Source organism: Pempheris klunzingeri, chromosome 6 (assembly GCF_042242105.1).
Source record: "Pempheris klunzingeri isolate RE-2024b chromosome 6, fPemKlu1.hap1, whole genome shotgun sequence".
NCBI lineage: Eukaryota > Metazoa > Chordata > Actinopteri > Acropomatiformes > Pempheridae > Pempheris > Pempheris klunzingeri.
Window position 1 is genome coordinate 12,930,507 of NC_092017.1, and position 17,487 is coordinate 12,947,993.

Here is a 17,487-nt window from a genome sequence, read left to right on the forward strand (position 1 = left end):
CCGCACACACACACACATGTAACAGGGGTGCACACACACACACACACACACACGTGCGCGCGCACACACACACACACACACACACCCTTTTTCTTCATCACCCGTGTGCACTCTCCCTCTCGTTCAATCTCTAACCCTCCTACTGGCTCGTCTTTCTCAGCATCCCCCCTGCTGTCCTTCATCCTTTATTCTCTTCCTCCTCCTTCTCTCCTCCCTCCCTCCCTCCCCCACTGCCTTTCCTCTCTCTGTTTCTTTCTCACACACACACATGTATACTCTCACACAAACACACGCGCACACACCCATCTATATTTTCCAACTCCACCTCTGGCAGGTTGTGATTTCCACTGTCAGAAATTGCTTTTTCAATATCTCTCTCTCTAATTATGAGCCCCGCCAAAGGGGTCATGCCACTAGAATACCAATTTTTCCACCATTTCTCTCTTCGTTTCCAGAATAATTTCTCCTTTTCCAGGTAACAACAATGCACACATTCAATATATAGTCATGCAAGCATTGCAGCATTGTCGCTATTGTATTTCTGTGGATTCTGGTGCCTTCTTTGGTTCTGATTTAGATCCATTTGGACCGCGTTTGGTCAGACGGCTGTGGTCATGATTAATTTTTGACATCTAGAAATGAGCAGGATGATGAAGACCTCCGAGCAAAGTCTATTTATTTCCACATCGACAAGGACAAAATGTAAGATTTTTCAATGCATTGACGGTTTGTGGGGAGAAAAAGGAAAACCACTGAATCTTGATACAGCCACCACACAACCCCTCTTGTTCTCAATCACTCCCAAACACCCAGGAAAGGGTTAACCTCACTGAGCAGTTGTAGCCTGCTTGATTGACGTGCGGTGCATTGTGCTACCTGTACCCACCAATCAACAAACGGTCAGCTCGCCCCACGTGGGTGTTCTCAATGCTCATTGGCTCATTTTACCAGTGTTTACTGTGCCGAGGCCGAGCCCCACGTGGAGATTTCATTCAATCACTGAACACCCCCCCCTTCTTTCTACAGAAAAATCTGCAGTTTTTATAAAATTAAAACATCCTAATTGTGTGGATAGATTTTCAGTTGCATGGCTATATGAGTATGAACCTAATTACAATGCAACAATAACAAGAGAACAAATCCTGCAAAGGTTTCTTTGCAAACAACATCAGGCTATTTGAAGAATAGCATTGTGTGAACGCTCGATGCTCTGACTTTCCCAGTATTTCTAACTTTAAAGGCTTCATCGGATTGAGTTAATTTTTCTGAACTAAAAAAAAGAGCATTAGGGAAAGCATCGCCGGCTTATTAATTTTGCTAAACAAACTGTAGGGGGGGGGGGGGGGGGGGGGGCGCAGTAAACCGTGTGTTTAGCTCTCCCCCTCCTTAAAGAAAGCTACTCATATGTTATGTCCCATTGAGGATCAGAGAAGGGGGGAGTGAGAGAAGTGAGGGACTGGGAGTGTTGTGTGAAAAGAGTGCAGGCCAACGAGCGAGACAAAAGAGGCTGCGGCTGCATTGAATGTGCCGGTGGTGTGTCCGTCTCCGAAGCCACAAGCAAGACCACATCCCCCCCCCCCCCCCCCTCCTCTGGCCTTTACGCTACAGACGGCGAAGAAACGTCGGAGAGGGAGCCCGATTGCGATATTACAATTGCCGCAAGCGCGAAGTTGAGGACTTGGAAGAAAAGCTCGTCGGGACCGGTCGGGTGTTTGTGCTCTGCTCTGGCCGTCCTCGCTGCTGCACGTCGAGCGCGGTGCGGTTTGGGGCTGGAGATATAACCCAGAACAAAGGAGTCTTCAAGCAAGGAATGAGCGAGCCGAGACTAGCTCTGCCATCACCTTTGAAACCGGGCCAAATGCCTCTCTGAGACCAACAATAGCACATCGGCTGCTCGTATTTCTCGACGAAGCTTTCCGCCCCAAAAGGGAGAAAGAAGAAGGACAAACAAACAAACAAAAAAAAAAAAACACACGGAGACACACAAGTCGGCGGCTACAATGTTTCCTCAAAACCGACCACCGGTGAGTAGGCTACGCTGCTATGTTCCACGCGTTTGCCGAGGTTATTGTCTGATATGTGGAGTCTCCGCTGAACACAACGTGTCTGTAATAAACGCCAGGTTGATTTCGAAACCTTATCGAGCCTCAATAAGAGAGTGCAAGCCGAAATTGTTTGTCTTTGTCATCCTCGCAGTGTATTTCCGGGGACTCCTTTGTGGGGATAATATGATACTCAACGTGCTGCTTTTTTTTTTTTTTTTTTTTAAACAACACAGCAGCGTGTTTGTGCCCCCGTCGCCGCCCTGTGTAATCTTTGTCTTTATGAAGGTCAGGCTTATTGCTGTCAGTGGGGGTTTGGGGAGGCAGAGTCCACTAACAACAGCGTCCAACTTTGCTGAGAGCCTTTTGTGTGTGAGAGTCTCCTGTCCTTGGTGGCCACCACCAGCACCAGTCCAGAAACATGGAGCCTCCTTCTGCTCCCATACTATTGTGGAGTTGACCCAGATGATTGTGTGTGTGTGTGTGTGTGTGTGTTTGCGCGTGTGTGTGTGTGTGTGTGTGTGTGTTGTCCGTCCCTTCCTCGCGGGCCTGTGAGGGAGGGGAAGTGAGTCAGCTTGGCTTGTTGACACCTTCACTCAATGGTGTGCCCCTCTCAAGTGCCACTCATTCCCAGAAAATCTGCTTTTGCTTTTTTATTTCTTATCAAAGGTGCTCCACCTTCACTCCCCTGACTTGCTGGTTTGATAGATTGAGAACTAGAAGCCCCCCCCCCCCCCCCCCCCTTTTTTTTTCTTCTTCTTCAAAAAAAGAAGCTAAACATGATTTCTACAAGTCCTCTATAACGGCCAGCGATGTGGCTGTAAAGATGAAAAAGAAAACTGGCACGCTGCCTGTGTTTTGAGATGGATCTCCGCGAGGTTAGGAATGAAATTCGTGCTGCATGGATTTAATTTGTTTTAGTCAAGTTAGGTGGAGAGCTTTTGAGCCGGCTGAAATACATAAACACTGGTCCTCCAGCTGTGTGAAGTATCAATTAAGACCTGCTCATTTGCCTAACCCTCATCTACGTGCCTCAGCCATGCCACCCTGCACCCCGCCCCTCACTGTTTTGACATTCACATCCCATGCTTTGAAATCACATTGTGAACTTCATGTCAATGTGTTTGCCACTTAAATTCTTCTCACAAATTCATTCATGCAGTCGAAGAACCCAGAACTGTTTTTTAATTTTGTAGCTTTTGTGTGTTTTGCATAATGCTTAAATTATTCTACCATCATCATCATCGCTGCATCTTCTATTGCAGCCTGTACTTCCTTTGAGTGATAAAAGGATCTTGAGTCTCCACTACCCAAACATACAGCACACACACAAACATCACACACTCAGCAGCAGCAGCAGCAGCAGCAGCAGCTGTGTATGTAGTATAGCTGACTGCAGGGAGGCAGGGCAGGAGGCAGACTGTGGCTCTGTGGTTTGCACTGTAAACCCAATCCCTCTCATCCAGCCTCTCCTCACTGTGTTCCTGTGAGAGCTCCAAACCACATCTTAATGTATGGGCAGGCGTCCCAGGGTGAGAGGAGCAGACTGCGGCGGGTCTGGGTGGAATGTTTAGGCCAGCGGCCCTGTTTCATTTCAGCCCTCCGTAGATCTCAGCAGCACCATGTCGGACACCCGTCCTCCGAAAGTCTCTGTCCGTCAGTAGCTCTTGTTTTCGCCTCGGCGTGAAGGGCCACTCAACCCAGCAACTGTTTAATCTCTGAAATGCTAGGCTGGCAGTAACCTGTCATCACTGGCTACTGGTCTGCTGTGAAGATATGTGACCCATATTAACACATGTATAGTTATTTTTTTTACCAAGCTATAGTTAAGAATAGTGCTACATTCATTTCATGCTTAGGTGCGTGTTCAGATCCCGAACAAGAGACTTTATTAGCCGATATCTGCCAGGTAATGTGTAACGTTGCCTGACTTCTTTTCCATGATTGTAAATACAAACTTTGTGGTATCTTGTTTCAACCTTAAAGACCCCACACAGATTCATAAGACATGCTTTCTATGGTGCGAAGCAGAACAGACACACTATTAACATTTCAGTCAGTATTTTTAATCACATGTTGCACATCTAGCATGTGTTCTCACCAGAAATTCAGAATCTAATTACATGCACAGATGTAAAGACGCTGTGCTGTCCACATTACATAACGCACAACATGGAGACATTGTTGAAGATTCTTGAGGCCCTTGTGTGCGCCCAGATGGTCTTAGGAAATACAGTAGACTAGCTGAGAAGTGTATAGGACATGGCAGGCATGGCTGGCTGTCTTAAATCCTCAGTGTTCTTCTGCCACAATGGCAGAAACATACAAGGCTGGTTAGACTGTAGACGGGCAGAAATGGAGAAGAGGAAGGAAAACATCAAAGCAGAATATAAAATTATATTCAAATCAGAAACTAACAATTTTGTTGTTGGCCTGCAATGATATTAACCATGTGAACATATACACGTGTGGCCCCCTTGAAGTAACGCAAAACTAAGACATAAACTGCCTCTAAATACAATTAGAAAGACAAAATGGTGGCAGTAGCAGGTTTGCTGTACCTCACCAGCACCTAAGTGATGTCCCAGGTCTGTCTGTTTGCCCCTGCTCTCTTAGTCTTTCCTGTTTGTAGCTTAAAGGAAGTTGAGCTGATCTGTGGGAGATATAAGAACCATCAGCGAGTGACCAGACCTCTTCAAAACTTGCAATAAGATTAGTCGGTACATTACCAGCAGCCTTTTACCAGCCATTTTCCCCTGGACGCTACCCTGGGCAGGGGGAAGGGTTTGTCAACAGATTATTGTTTGTTACATTTGTGGTTATTAAGCCGCCGTTCATACATTTTGATAATATTTCATAATCTCTTAGGGTAAACAGCTAACACACAGGTTTCTAACAAGTCACTGTGTTTTCCATATTATCTAAACCACTGATTTGGTGGTAGGCTGTCCACTGTAAACATTCATTAGATTTTTCAGAGCTACTTTCAGCTTAAACTTAGTCAGAGCTACTGTGTGTGCTGTAGCTGTTGTTATTGTTACACACTGTAAACAGTTTGAATGTGTTTGTCCCACACTTTCCTTGCAAATAGTTTAGATAATATAGTTGAAGTGGATTTGTTTATGACTGATTGTCTCGCTGTTGCACTTCCTTTTCCCAATAGACTATCTTGAAAAGCTCATTTTGTTTAGCACAGTCTCCATGGACACAAAAACTCAAACAGTCGCAGACATTTATTCCTACTAATGTCTTTATCTAACAAACATGTTGCAACACTACAGACTCAAGCACTTTAGACTTGCGTTAATGTCACCTAAGCTGTGTAATTAGTCAAATACTTACTTCAAAACCAAATGTAACATTGATGGCGTAATACAAATTGAACGTTAAACATCCAACACTGGCCAGTCTTTATTGACTTGATGCCATTGTTCACACCGCGTCGACCTTGGTGCACCGTCTTTTCTTTATATTCACACGTGGGTGTCAACAATCTTAAATGCCCAAATTTGAACTTTAACACAGTTGACAGCTGAGCTCCAAAACATCAGCAGCGACCCTGAAGGAAAAAACAAAACAAGAAATGTAATGCATTATGGGAGGGAGGCAAAAAAATAAACAAGATTTTCAATTAAACACTCTCAAATGTGACCAAGGCCTAAATATTGCACGAGTCTCCCATCACCAATTATCCCCTTAAGCACTTCAAGGAGGTGGTCTCTCTGAATTAATATCTAGTCAGCGAAGATGGATAACGTCAGGTGGGAGACAGGCTGTTGAGGAGAGAGTGCTCTGAATGAGTGACTGAGATGACACCTTCTCCTATCTGTCATCAGAGCTAGCATAAAGCCAGTCTCCACTTCCCCAGTCCTAGCATGCTTTTAGCTCTTTATCACCACTCCTGTCCAGTGGTGAGAGTGTGGCTATCGATCAGGAGCTCGCCTGCTTTGCTCCGCCAACAATGAGAGCAAGGGAGGGAGAGGAAAATGAAGGGAAAGAGAGACTGAAGGGATCTCAGGTTTACACAAGCTGTTGTGGAGGTGCGTCTCGGTGGAAGGAACAAACGAGCAGAGGGGGTTACCTAATAAAAGAAGGCACCTCCAGCAATTAAGCCAGCTGACAGGCAAACTGTGGCGCTTCGCTAATGTGGGCTGACAGCAGGGAAATTTGAATAACGAGGCTTGCGGGAGGAAGGAGAGAGGGATGGGGAGGTGGAGGGTGTTCGGGGGGGCTGAGGAAGAAAGATGTGTGGTGCTAATGAAACAGGTGCCTGGCAGCCCCTCCCCTCTAAGTGCAGGAATCATTCAGAGATTACCAGCACGTTTCTCCAGCGCAGAGCCAAGCAGATAGCCACTTGATGTACGATGGGGGTGGGGGCAACGAACCTGCGTCTTTTCTTTCCCACTGCAAGCCGCTTAAACAATGCAAATCACCGCTGAGCGTTGACAGTTGTTTGAATACTTTGATATAAGAAGCTTTAACTTCAAAGGATTTGAGAAAGGACAGTGTATTGACATGTTTCGTGGCCCTCAGAGATGGGGAGGTGTGTTTTGGGTATGTGTGGGTGGATACACAGAGATATACACATTCAAGAATGCTATTCTTGGATAGACCTACTGTCAATGTGTCCTTGTTGGTAGTTGGATGAGAGAGGGAATGAGAGAGAGCGAGCGCTTGGTGGGTGTTTACTCTGATGATCGACGCTGTGGGTAAGCAGTGTAATTAGTGGCCTGACTAATGGGCTGAGCTATATGAAGGGAGGCAGCAGCACAGCATCTTCCCAGCTAAAGGATACAGACGGATAGATCGGGTCAGATTAAACAATTTAAAAAAACATGTACTCCAAACATTTGGCATGGTATTTTTGGATGGCAATGAGTCAGTCGATCTACAGCTTTGGTCCAGACAGAAATATCTCAACTATTGGCTGGACTATAATGAAATTTTGAACACACATTCATGGTGCCCACCCAGAGAATGAATCCAAATGACTTTGGTTATCCTTCTCCTATAGAACCATCAGCAGGTTATCAGGTAAACTGCAAAATATCTTGACATCTACTATATGAATCGGCTTGTACAAATGTTGTAGTTCCCAGAGGATAAATTGATTTTCTACTGATTTTGGTGATCTTTTGACTTCCTCTAGCGCCACCATGAGGTCGACAATTGTTTTGAGTGAAATGTTTAGACAACTATTTGGTGTGTTGTCCTAAAATATGTTACATGCATGTTCACCTCAGATTGAATTTGAAATAATTTTGTGAACCCCACCGACTTTTCAGGCAGCGTCTCCATTAGGACAAAATTTCAATCTGCTAAGTTTTTGTTTTATGACCAAATATCTTTAAACCTGATATTCCCACTAGCCTCAGCTATACTTTATAAATGTTAGCATGCTAACGCACTAAACTAAGATGGTCAATATGGTAAACATCATACCTTTTTTAGTATCAGCATGTTAGCATTCCCATTGTAAGCATGTTATCATGGTGACGTTAGCATTTAGCTCAAAGTACAGTCTCATAGAGCTTCTAGTGTGGCCGTAGACAGATTACATTTATTTTAGAGTAAACTTATTTTGTCACTAGTGACAGTTTGGTAATAACTAGATTTTCTTATTAAAACTGGGCACAATCAGTTTTCCTATCTGTAATGAGTAATGCAATATGGCAAAAAAGAAACAAGAATGTGGCAGCCAATGTGGCAATTGCATATAAAAGAATCTTGTCTTTTTTTCTTTGATGCTACACAACAAAAACAAATGATCAGTGTTAAAAATTGCAAAACAAAGGAAGGAAAATGTAAGAGGCCATTCGAGAGAAATCTGTTTCTCCCTTCATTTCCCACAGCTTTACGAGGACGACACAGAGGGTTGTCCCTTTTTAAGTGAACTTCGTATTCCTACGGTCACACAACCACATCATAACGCTGATGGCCCCATTTCAGCTCCATTAGAAAATTCTGTATCACTGTGGGTCAGTGAGGATTGAGACACATCTTGCAGATCCCTGTTGATGGTGATGTAGGAGCTACAGTCATGCAAATTCAATAAAGAGCACGTGTGCTTGTAAATACTTGTGGAAAACTGCGTCGTACACACATCCACTTAGTGTTTGTAGTGGGCGTGTTGTCTCATCTTTGTGTGTGTGTGTGATTGTGTGCACATGTTTTGAGGGTGGGGGGTTAGAGCAAGGATGTGAGGTCATAGTGGTTTATTGCTTGCGGTGTAATTAGAGGTAACTCGAATGAAAACAGGAATGATTTCAATCACAAAATACCACGCGGTTAATGGTCCCTTCACATCAGAATTTAATGTGTGCACAGACACTTGCACCAGATTTTTGTGCACATACATAAGTTTGTGCAGTTGTGTTCATGGCTTTGTATTTATGGATGTTGTTGCTTGTGACCTTGGCTATAATGTGTTGTGTTGCAGACCTGCTAGCACAGTGCTAGCATGTTTAAAACGGCCTTACTGAATTGTTTCCTGTCCTCCCACTAAAGGATGTGATGTTTGATTTAGAATAATTTCTATTCCCATAGGTGGCTCACACTCTTCAATCAATCAATCATCAGGTCCTCATTTAATCACTGCAATTGACTTAAGCCTTCCAGGCTAAGAGAGAGATTAGTGAGAATGTGTTTGTGTGTGAACGGCTATGAATGTGATGTGACGCGGTCATGTCTGCGCTTTTCTCATTGACCTTGTGCAATAGGTGGCCTCAAACCCCTAACTTTGGCCCTCAGTTTTCTCAGCTGGCTTTCTGGGACAGAACAGATCGCAGTGGTGCTGGTAACAACGCCGGGCTGCTTGGGGCCTGCAAACACCTCCCCACTGATTTTTATGTAAACAGATGAGTAATCGCATGATCTGTAATCATATCGGAGTAAAGCTTTCGTTCCTCATGCCATCCAATCTCAGGCAGTCCTTCCTCAGTATTATGGAACCAGACTCGATGAGTATGTGAGCCACAGAAAGATCTGGCCTGTAATTGTGTAACAACGATTTCTATGTAAGCTTTGTTCAAGGGCAGACGGCATGCCTCTTGTTTGCTCCCCAGCCAGGACACGTCCGTGAGGGAGGGGATAACAGAGTGTAGGATTATCAGGTGAGACTCCCAGCCTAGATCTATCCCTAGAGGTTACCAGGTCAGCTTGATGACCTGACTTCTCACTTTAAAGCCTGCTCAGCTGTTTGCTGGATCAGAAGTTGGGACAGACTATTAGTACTGGTTCATAGGAGATGTAAGGACTAGGAAAAGGGTTATGTATGCTGGAATAGGCTCTAGGCTTTCCCTGTGTTTCAGAGACTGCATCGGTCACATGCGTCCGGTCTGGTCTGGTGTGAATCATCATAACGACAAGCCTAACCAGCAGTCTGGAGTTGTGCGTAGGGTCTTGAGTGGCTGAGACAACAGAGAGACAGACAGTGGTTTCCTCTACCTAACAAAAAACCCCACAAAACTCCCCTCTTGAGCATCAGAAAATAGACCAGCTCTCCATAGTGTCATCCATTACTTCATTTTTGCAGAAGATGCTCACTCTCCTCTCACTTGACCTCTGGAGACATGACTATGTTAAAAAAGAAAAGCATGAAAAATCTTGAAAAGAAAGGGGGCGAAGCGAGTGATTATAAAGGAGAGAAGAGGGATAGTCGTCCCTTTCTTCCTCCTTCCATCCTCATATAAAATGGCCTTGGTGCTCTTTTTTTTCCTGTGAAGAGTAATTGCTCTGTGTGTGTGAAAGAGGAGGGGAGACTGTGTGTGTGTGTGTGTGTGTGTGTGTGTGTGTGTGTGTGTGTGTGTGTGTGTGTGTGGTTCATCATGGGTTTTTGTGTGTGAGAAGGGGAGTGTGTACGTGTGAGCAAGACTGACAGAGGGTATGTGTGTATGTAATGGTGGGTTTGTGTGTAAAGGCAAGGGGGAAGTGTGTGTGAGTGTATGTGTGTAATGGTGGGTTTATGTGTAAAGGGAAAGGGGTGTGTGTGTGTGTGTGTGTGTGTGTGTGTGGCAGTCTGTGCTCTAGGAGGGGGATCTGGCCGACAGATTGAGAGCAGCTTGTTAGAAAGGGGAACAATGAGGCCACAGCCCCTCTCCTATCTTCTGTTTTGTTCCTTTCCTTTCTTTTTCTCTCCTTTCCTATGTTCCTTTCTCTCTTCCAGTTTCTTCTCTCTTATTTCCATCTCCTTCCAAAAGAGACTCTCACTCATCTATTTTCTGTATACTTCTGACTTTCACACCTGCTGGTCTCACCCATACTATCTATTTTTACTTTGCATCCATTTTATTTTTCCCTCCAACCTCTCCTCTCTAGTCACACTCTCCTTTCCTCAGTATTTAATTTTCTCTCCAATAGTGGTTCACCTGCTTGTTTATCTGCCCGTTGGTAATTCTCACGCCGTCACTTATCTGCACACACGTGGCCATACATGATTCCTTGCACATGCATGTACGGTCTGTGGCGCACTCTTCTCTCGTCATGCCGACATGCAAATGCCTTGAGCGTCTTTCATCCACTCCCCCTGGCGTTCTTTCGGCATTTGAGTTGAGAGAGATGTTGTGATTAACTTGTTCATTAAACATCATTAATGCGTGACAGACATCGTTGATGTGTAGGACATCGAGATATGAAATGTGTGTTGTCTTTTTAAAAAAATCCAAATTAATCATTACTGCTGTCATTCAGGGCTACCCACATGTATGCCTACTGTCTTCTAAGCTATTTTGTTGAGCTGGAAAAGTGGGCAGATTTTTGAGTTTCCTATGGAAGTGAGTCGTGTCGTTTTTATGCTGTGCAGTGTGTTCTTTGGTCAACATAAATTCCTAAAATCATCTTAAAGACATACTTTAAATAGGAACTAACCGTGATGGGAAGAAAACTCCGCTCCTGTGTCACTGTCCAGTTTGATTAGCCTTAGATTTTCATAACAAACAGGCTTTATCTTGCAAATGCTGTAATGGACAAACCTGCAAGGAGTAATGTGTTTAAACAAATGAATAAAAATAAAGAGCAATCTTTCTTGATTCCAAGTTGCACAAGGAAGTTTAATAAATCCCCAGGGAGACAGACAAACGCAAGCGAAGCTACATGACTAGCAGTTAAGGATGCACATTAGAGAAAAATGAATTGCCCACCTCTATTACCCTCCTGGGGAAATATGTTGTGTGGCATTGGTTGTCAAGGTGTATCTGCAATCTACTGGGTTGTAATAGTGTCCACTTCCCGTACTAGTACATCATTTTATCAGCAAATGTCAGAAATCTTTATAAAGATTCAACTTGATCTGTAGTATGAAAATCATCCTTAAAATTAACATTATAGGTTTATTCTTGGAACTCTTGATTAAAATGTATTAGGCAATACCTTCTGCTATTTGGGGTTTTTGTCAGCTCAAGCAATCCCTCTTGGCATCAGACTCTAACTATGTCCTGCCTCCCTCTTTCTTGTACACCTCCCATTACTGGCCGGAAAAAAGAGCAAATAGTGTTTGAAACAGTCACAAGAATTTGGCCTCTAATAAACTAACTGAGTCATATTAAAACTAGTCTGCGCTTTTCTGAAAGAGAATTACTGTGTATTACTATCTGTTAACCTCGCTGTCATTCTTGACCGTTGTGAAGCTTGTGAGCCGGCTGTCTTCAGACTCTGCACTCTGTGATTTTGACAGAGAGCCAAATAGACTGACAGACGGACAGCCCCCACCACCCTCCTAGTCCAGCTCTCAGCCCCTTTTGTCTGCCTGTCCTGCAGCATTACCCCTATGGTTGTAGTCTCCTAATTGCTCTGAACCCTGCAGAGATGGGAGACCAAGCACTGGGTTGGGAGGGGTCCTCAGCCATGATGGGGTCCTTTTTTTTCTTCCCATCGCTCTTTTTCTCTTTATTTTATTCTCCTGCTCAGACTTGCAATTAAACAACGTGTGCTCATTTGGCTAAGAAGCTCTTGTACGTCTCCACCCTCCCATCCAAATCCTGCTGACCTATTCACATCTGGCTCTGCTGGCGATGAGTGTCTTTGTAATAGACAGCCCCTTACAGATATGGTGTTCATGTAGACCTTTGCTTCCTGTGGTTGTTTTGTAATGCTCTTTCAAAAATCTTTCTTTTACCCTATGAAACAAGTCTACCGTTGGCCTTAGGATTTTTGTACACGTTTTTGAAATCAGATGTCAAGGATCTATGTTTTTGGCAACTTCTCTTCTCAGTCAAATCCCTAACATGGCTGTCTCCTCTCTTCCCAGGCACCTCTGCAGCCACCCCCGGGGTCTTCGGCCTCAGTGGTGGCAGCCGCAGCAGCAGCAGCGGCTGCAGCATCGGGGACGCCCCAGTCACTGAAACTAACCTATCCAGAAACTTTGGACCGCATTAAGGAGGAGTTTCAGTTCCTCCAGACCCAGTACCACAGGTGGGTGTTTGTGACTTTTTACAGTTTGTGTGCTGGTGTTTTCCCTCAAGTTTCCTTCTGGGTTTACTGGGCATGCAGACCTAAAATAGCATTGAGTTTTTTTTAAATTCAAGGGGCTGTGTTGGTGTGGGCTTGTTGCTTCAGGTAAAGGTCTGATTATGAGATACGATCGAGGAAGGCTGATTTGTATAATGGATCCCTTGTTCATATCACAAAGTAATCTACCAGGAATGTGCACTCGCATGTGTGTGTTTGGCCAGCACAGTGTGTTGTCAGATGACTTTGCGTTGAGTTGTGTCAAAAGTTAAGCTAGTTTAAACTTTTTTGCCTGGAGACATCTTGTTTTCCTTGCCTTCTCATATACTCTGAGATAATGCAAAACTATGTGATGTTTGGACTAACTTTACTGGCACAGATTCCTGGGCCAATGGGGGCATACTGTATATGCAGGCTATTCTTTTTGCATTACTGTATGGTGTGGTTGATGTGCAGGAATGTGGCCAGAATGCCTTTTGAATGTGGGATTTGGGCTGGCTGTAGAGTCCCAGCCTTGTCTCCCTCTCCCTCCTCTATATTCTTGTGGCACACCTTCACAGGGTCCCCACCCCCTCACTCTTCTCCTCTCATCCTGCTTTCATTTAGCCGGCCAGAATCTCCCCTCCCTCCCTCTCTGTCCCACTTCAAACTTCTTTTGTACGGCTCTTGTCCACAGCCCCTCTAACCCCTGTGGCTATTGCTGCTTCTCTGTACACACAAGTGTGTGTGTGTGTGTGTGTGTGTGTGTGTGTGTGTGTGTGTGTGTGTGTGTGTGTCCTTATCCCTCTGTCTGTTCTGCTCACCACATGCTCAAAATTCACAGTCCAACCATCACAGTCTAGAATGGCTGAACCCAGACATACATATCTGTGAAGATTCTCAGTCGCTCCTGCAGTCCTCAGTCCTCCAGACATACATACTTTAATATCGACACCCAAATAGGACTGAATGATTGGACCCAAAATATATAAATATTTTACAGTGTGACCAGTTAAATATACTTGGATGTTGGCTTTTACTGGTTGGTGTAGCTGTTGCAGATACTTTATGTACTGAAAATCTTAATATGAGCTAATTTAGGATGGTGAGAGAGTTGTAATTTGACAATAATTTGTTTCTATTGTCTAGTCCTAAAAGACCAAAGAATACGTGCACACTGATATCTTATTCTAATCCTTCTTTTACTTGGATATGAAAACATCTCGATTCCAAATAATGGACAGATTTTGAGGAACACCATTAGTGGCTGTACTGTTGTCATGTTCATGTATTTCCTGTTGACTAGTCCTACCACATGAACCACTGCCAGATTAGGTCCCAAAGGCTTGCACTTTCAGCACAACACAACCAACTCCTCAGCTTCATATCTGTCCGGTCACCTGGATGTGCACTGGCTTTTATCTCTATGGCAGAATGTCTTGCGCACTCAGGGACTCAGAGGACGAACCACGGTTATCACCCTGTGACCAGTTTTGACAAAGCTCCCCAATAATATTTGCAGAACCCCTGTGAACCACGTTTTTGAGCAGCACTGGCCTAGACAAATCAAGCCTTTCAGTGAACATGAGTCACCCCAGGATCTGTTTGTTGAGACGATGTGATCAGCTCCTTTGGCAGCCGTTCAACGTTACACCTCGTGTTACAAAACACCTGGAGCATTGCCCTTGCCAACCACTGGTACTGAGAACTAGTGAGCAGGATAAACAATAAATGAGTGATGAGATTAAGAACACAATTGGGAGCAAGAGCGAGCTTGTGATTTCATCTGCATTGTCCAGTTTCGGTGCCACACAGCACGCGGTTTTAGCAGGCCTGGTTCAGGTTTCCAGGAAAGATTTGTTTAACCTTCCTACAGGCCTCTCCAACAGCTCACAGGCTGTTATGAGCACAAAAACACAGCATATTAATATACTGTATATGACCATAGCTGAAAGCTGATAGCATCACCATAGCTCATAACAATAGCAACAGTAATTATTGGACCAGGTTGTGTTATCAGACATCTTTTCACATATCTGTCGGATGTATGTTTAACTGGCAGGTAGATTCGAGCTTGTTAATTGGAATGACTGGGTGTACTCTCTGATAGTCGGCATACAAAATGGCAATAAACTTGAGCTGTTGCTCATGTTGGGTTTTAAAGACATAGCAACAATACTGTTGCCTTTGATTTTGAACAAACAAATTTTGCACATCTGTCATTTAAAACTGAAATAGCACCGGATGATAATACAATATTATCATTTATAACCTTTCAGCGATGGTGTGATGTGATCACTTAGTCTTGTTTCAAACCTCTCCAACCCACATTAATTATTCCACATCAAGTCAAGTGAATTTAATTAAGTCCAAAATCACAAATGACAAATTTTCCTCAGAGGGCTTTCCAGCTAAAGTCAAATAAAAAAAAAAAAATTTATACATTATTTAAGGTTTTGTTATTTGCATTTTAGTTTTGTATGATTGAAAGCAGAACAGTGGGACACACATTAGGTACGCATAGCTTATAGTAATGCTTTCTGATACAACAATCCCACCATCAGGTTTTAATGTTCAGTTATTTTTGAAGTGTGGGTTCAAATTTATGGTCATTTTGGAAGCTGCTGTGGTGCTGTTGAACTGTATTGTCTCATTTTATTTGAGAAGTGTTCTCTAGTATTTTGACCTCCCCTTTTTATATCAACAAAGGTATGTTAGATATTAGTTAAGAGTTCATACTAAAGGGGCACCTTGGTTTATGTACCAATATTGGACATACCTTGTCTAGTCCTATGCTGATGTCATTTTAAATGTTTGCCATGATAATGATATTTATCTGAGATATGGATGGAAGTGATTATCTTACTCAGCTTTTACTCAGCCGTTTTGTGTTTGTGCGCATGGCATGTGTCACCAAGGAGCCCAATCATGCATGTCATTTTCTCTTTAGTCATGCACTACTTTCAGGTCATGAAACCACCATTATGTAGTAAGACGTATTTGTCTTTTAACAGTTCAAGCAGCATGGTAATCCCACTTAACTGTTTCCCGAATGATGTTATTTTTAGAAGATGTTGGATGCCAATTTGCTTTCCAAATGTAACCCTAAAAAGTCAGTTTGGCAGCAGTTTTGGAAAAGTCCAGACAGGTAGTGGTCAGTAGGATTAACAGTGGCCTTGTTTAGTCCGACAGCAGACAGTCCTAAGCACAGAGACACATCTGATTGGAGGCACCATCATGTAATCAGACCCACTTACACTATTCACACTGCAGGGAAAACATGACCCCACGCAGCCAGACACAAACACACTGACCCATTCAGACAGACTCCCAATCTGATGCATGTACTTAACACACACATGTGCGGGCCTCCCCAATTATCTTCACACACACAATTAGATTTTGTCCAGAAATAGCAGGGCTTAGTTGTGTATTTTGTCTGCAGAGAAGGTGGCTGGATTCTGATAGATGTTGGATTAGGCGGCAGGAAAGACACGGAGGGATGGGATTAGCGCTGATGAGCTGCAACTGTGTGTGTGCGTGGGCAGGAGGATAGATGGGTGGGTGGCAGGGTGCGTTTCTAAATTTGTGTGTCGCTTGTTGGCTTTGGTGGCATGTGTTGGTGGGCTGGTATGAAGGGATGAGAAAGATTACTCAGGAAGCTAAAGAAAGGGAAGGGTTAATTAATTAAAGGGTCATTGGTTGGTCAGCTGCTCTGATTTTTGCTGTGTGTGTGTCAGTGTATGTGTGTTAACTTTTAAAACAGGCTGTAATCAGCAGACTGAGGGGAGATGGGAGGAGCTGCTGAAACAGAGCTCTCATTACTGTAATTCTCTAAACACACACACACGTGTGTGTGTGTGTGTGTGTGTGTGTGTGTGTGTGTGTGTGTGTGTGTGGTCTGCAGAGTAAGATAGGCTCTCCACTCGGCGCTAACATGCTGCCATTCATCACTTAAAAGCCCCTTCACTCATCTCTGCCCAAATACTACACAGTAGTACTTCCTGCCACACACAGCCTGAGCGAGTGCGTCACCTTTTTAGCACCAGTGGTGTCGCTGGTCGGGATGCTTGCAGTGTTGTCAAGGACCACTGTACGGGCTCTTGCAGCGTTCTGGCCAAATGCTCATCCGAACGACTTCAAACTTGGCGGTGCACTCCCTCTGGTCCTCAGCAACACACCCACCAAATGTGAAGTCGATTGGCTGAATGTATGGGTGCTGGTGAGAGAGAGAAAAAAAGACTTCAGTCTGTTGCTTTTTCATAATTTGACAGAGAAATGTGGATGAGTATCATGAGAATTTTATCAATGATACTGCTCTTATTGCTACTCATTATCGGCTCAGTTCTTAATTAGTACTCTTATCCGTTTCTTTTCAATAATAATTACTTTCTAAAATAATGCTTTTAAAAAGAACAAATTGAGAGCAGGATTACAATTTGTTTCTATTTCAAATATAAATAAATGTCTTTAGTGCAGCAACAGTAGTGTTTACAACAGCAAAGTCGCCATACAAACTCAATATCTCACAGGAAACAAATCTTTAATGTCAGTGAAATAAATATTCCTGACATGACACGTTCCTCCTGCCCTTGTCCTTCTCTGTCTCAGTCAGGTACGCTAAGTTTATTAGGCTAAGTGTAATTCTTCTAAACTGTAAAAACTAGGATTTAATTTAGTAACATTTTTAGCATCACCTCTGGTGATTTTTCAGCTCTAATTGGGGTTGCTGCTATTGCAGACTTGTAGATCACTAGCACTTTTAGCAAAGGTCAATAGTGTTTAACAGAGAAAATTAGCATCATCCTGTGGTTGGCTAGGTACTGACGGTTACAGCTGACAGTTACAGCTAGCAGAGTCAGCTAGGTCTCACACACACAATAGAAACATGAAAGTTTGTCATTTTGCAGTCAAAGTGCTGAATGTTGACTGGTTCTTATTTCTCAAATGTGAGTGATGAGCTGCTTTTTCCTGTTTTTTAATGAAAATCTTTGTTTTGGGCTGTTGTCTGGACAATCTTGGG

At 43.6% G+C, this 17,487-nt stretch overlaps 1 protein-coding gene across 1 annotated transcript in view; it reads left to right on the forward strand.

Moving 5' to 3' along the window:
* The first annotated feature begins 1,774 nt into the window (after nucleotides 1–1,774).
* tle2a (TLE family member 2, transcriptional corepressor a) overlaps nucleotides 1,775–17,487 on the forward strand; it is a 38,835-nt gene continuing 23,122 nt past the window's right edge. The window contains exons 1-2 of the mRNA XM_070831769.1: nucleotides 1,775–2,024; nucleotides 12,286–12,449. Coding sequence (XP_070687870.1) covers nucleotides 2,001–2,024; nucleotides 12,286–12,449 — 188 coding nt within the window. The 5' untranslated portion in view covers nucleotides 1,775–2,000. The remainder of the gene's footprint in view (nucleotides 2,025–12,285; nucleotides 12,450–17,487) is intronic.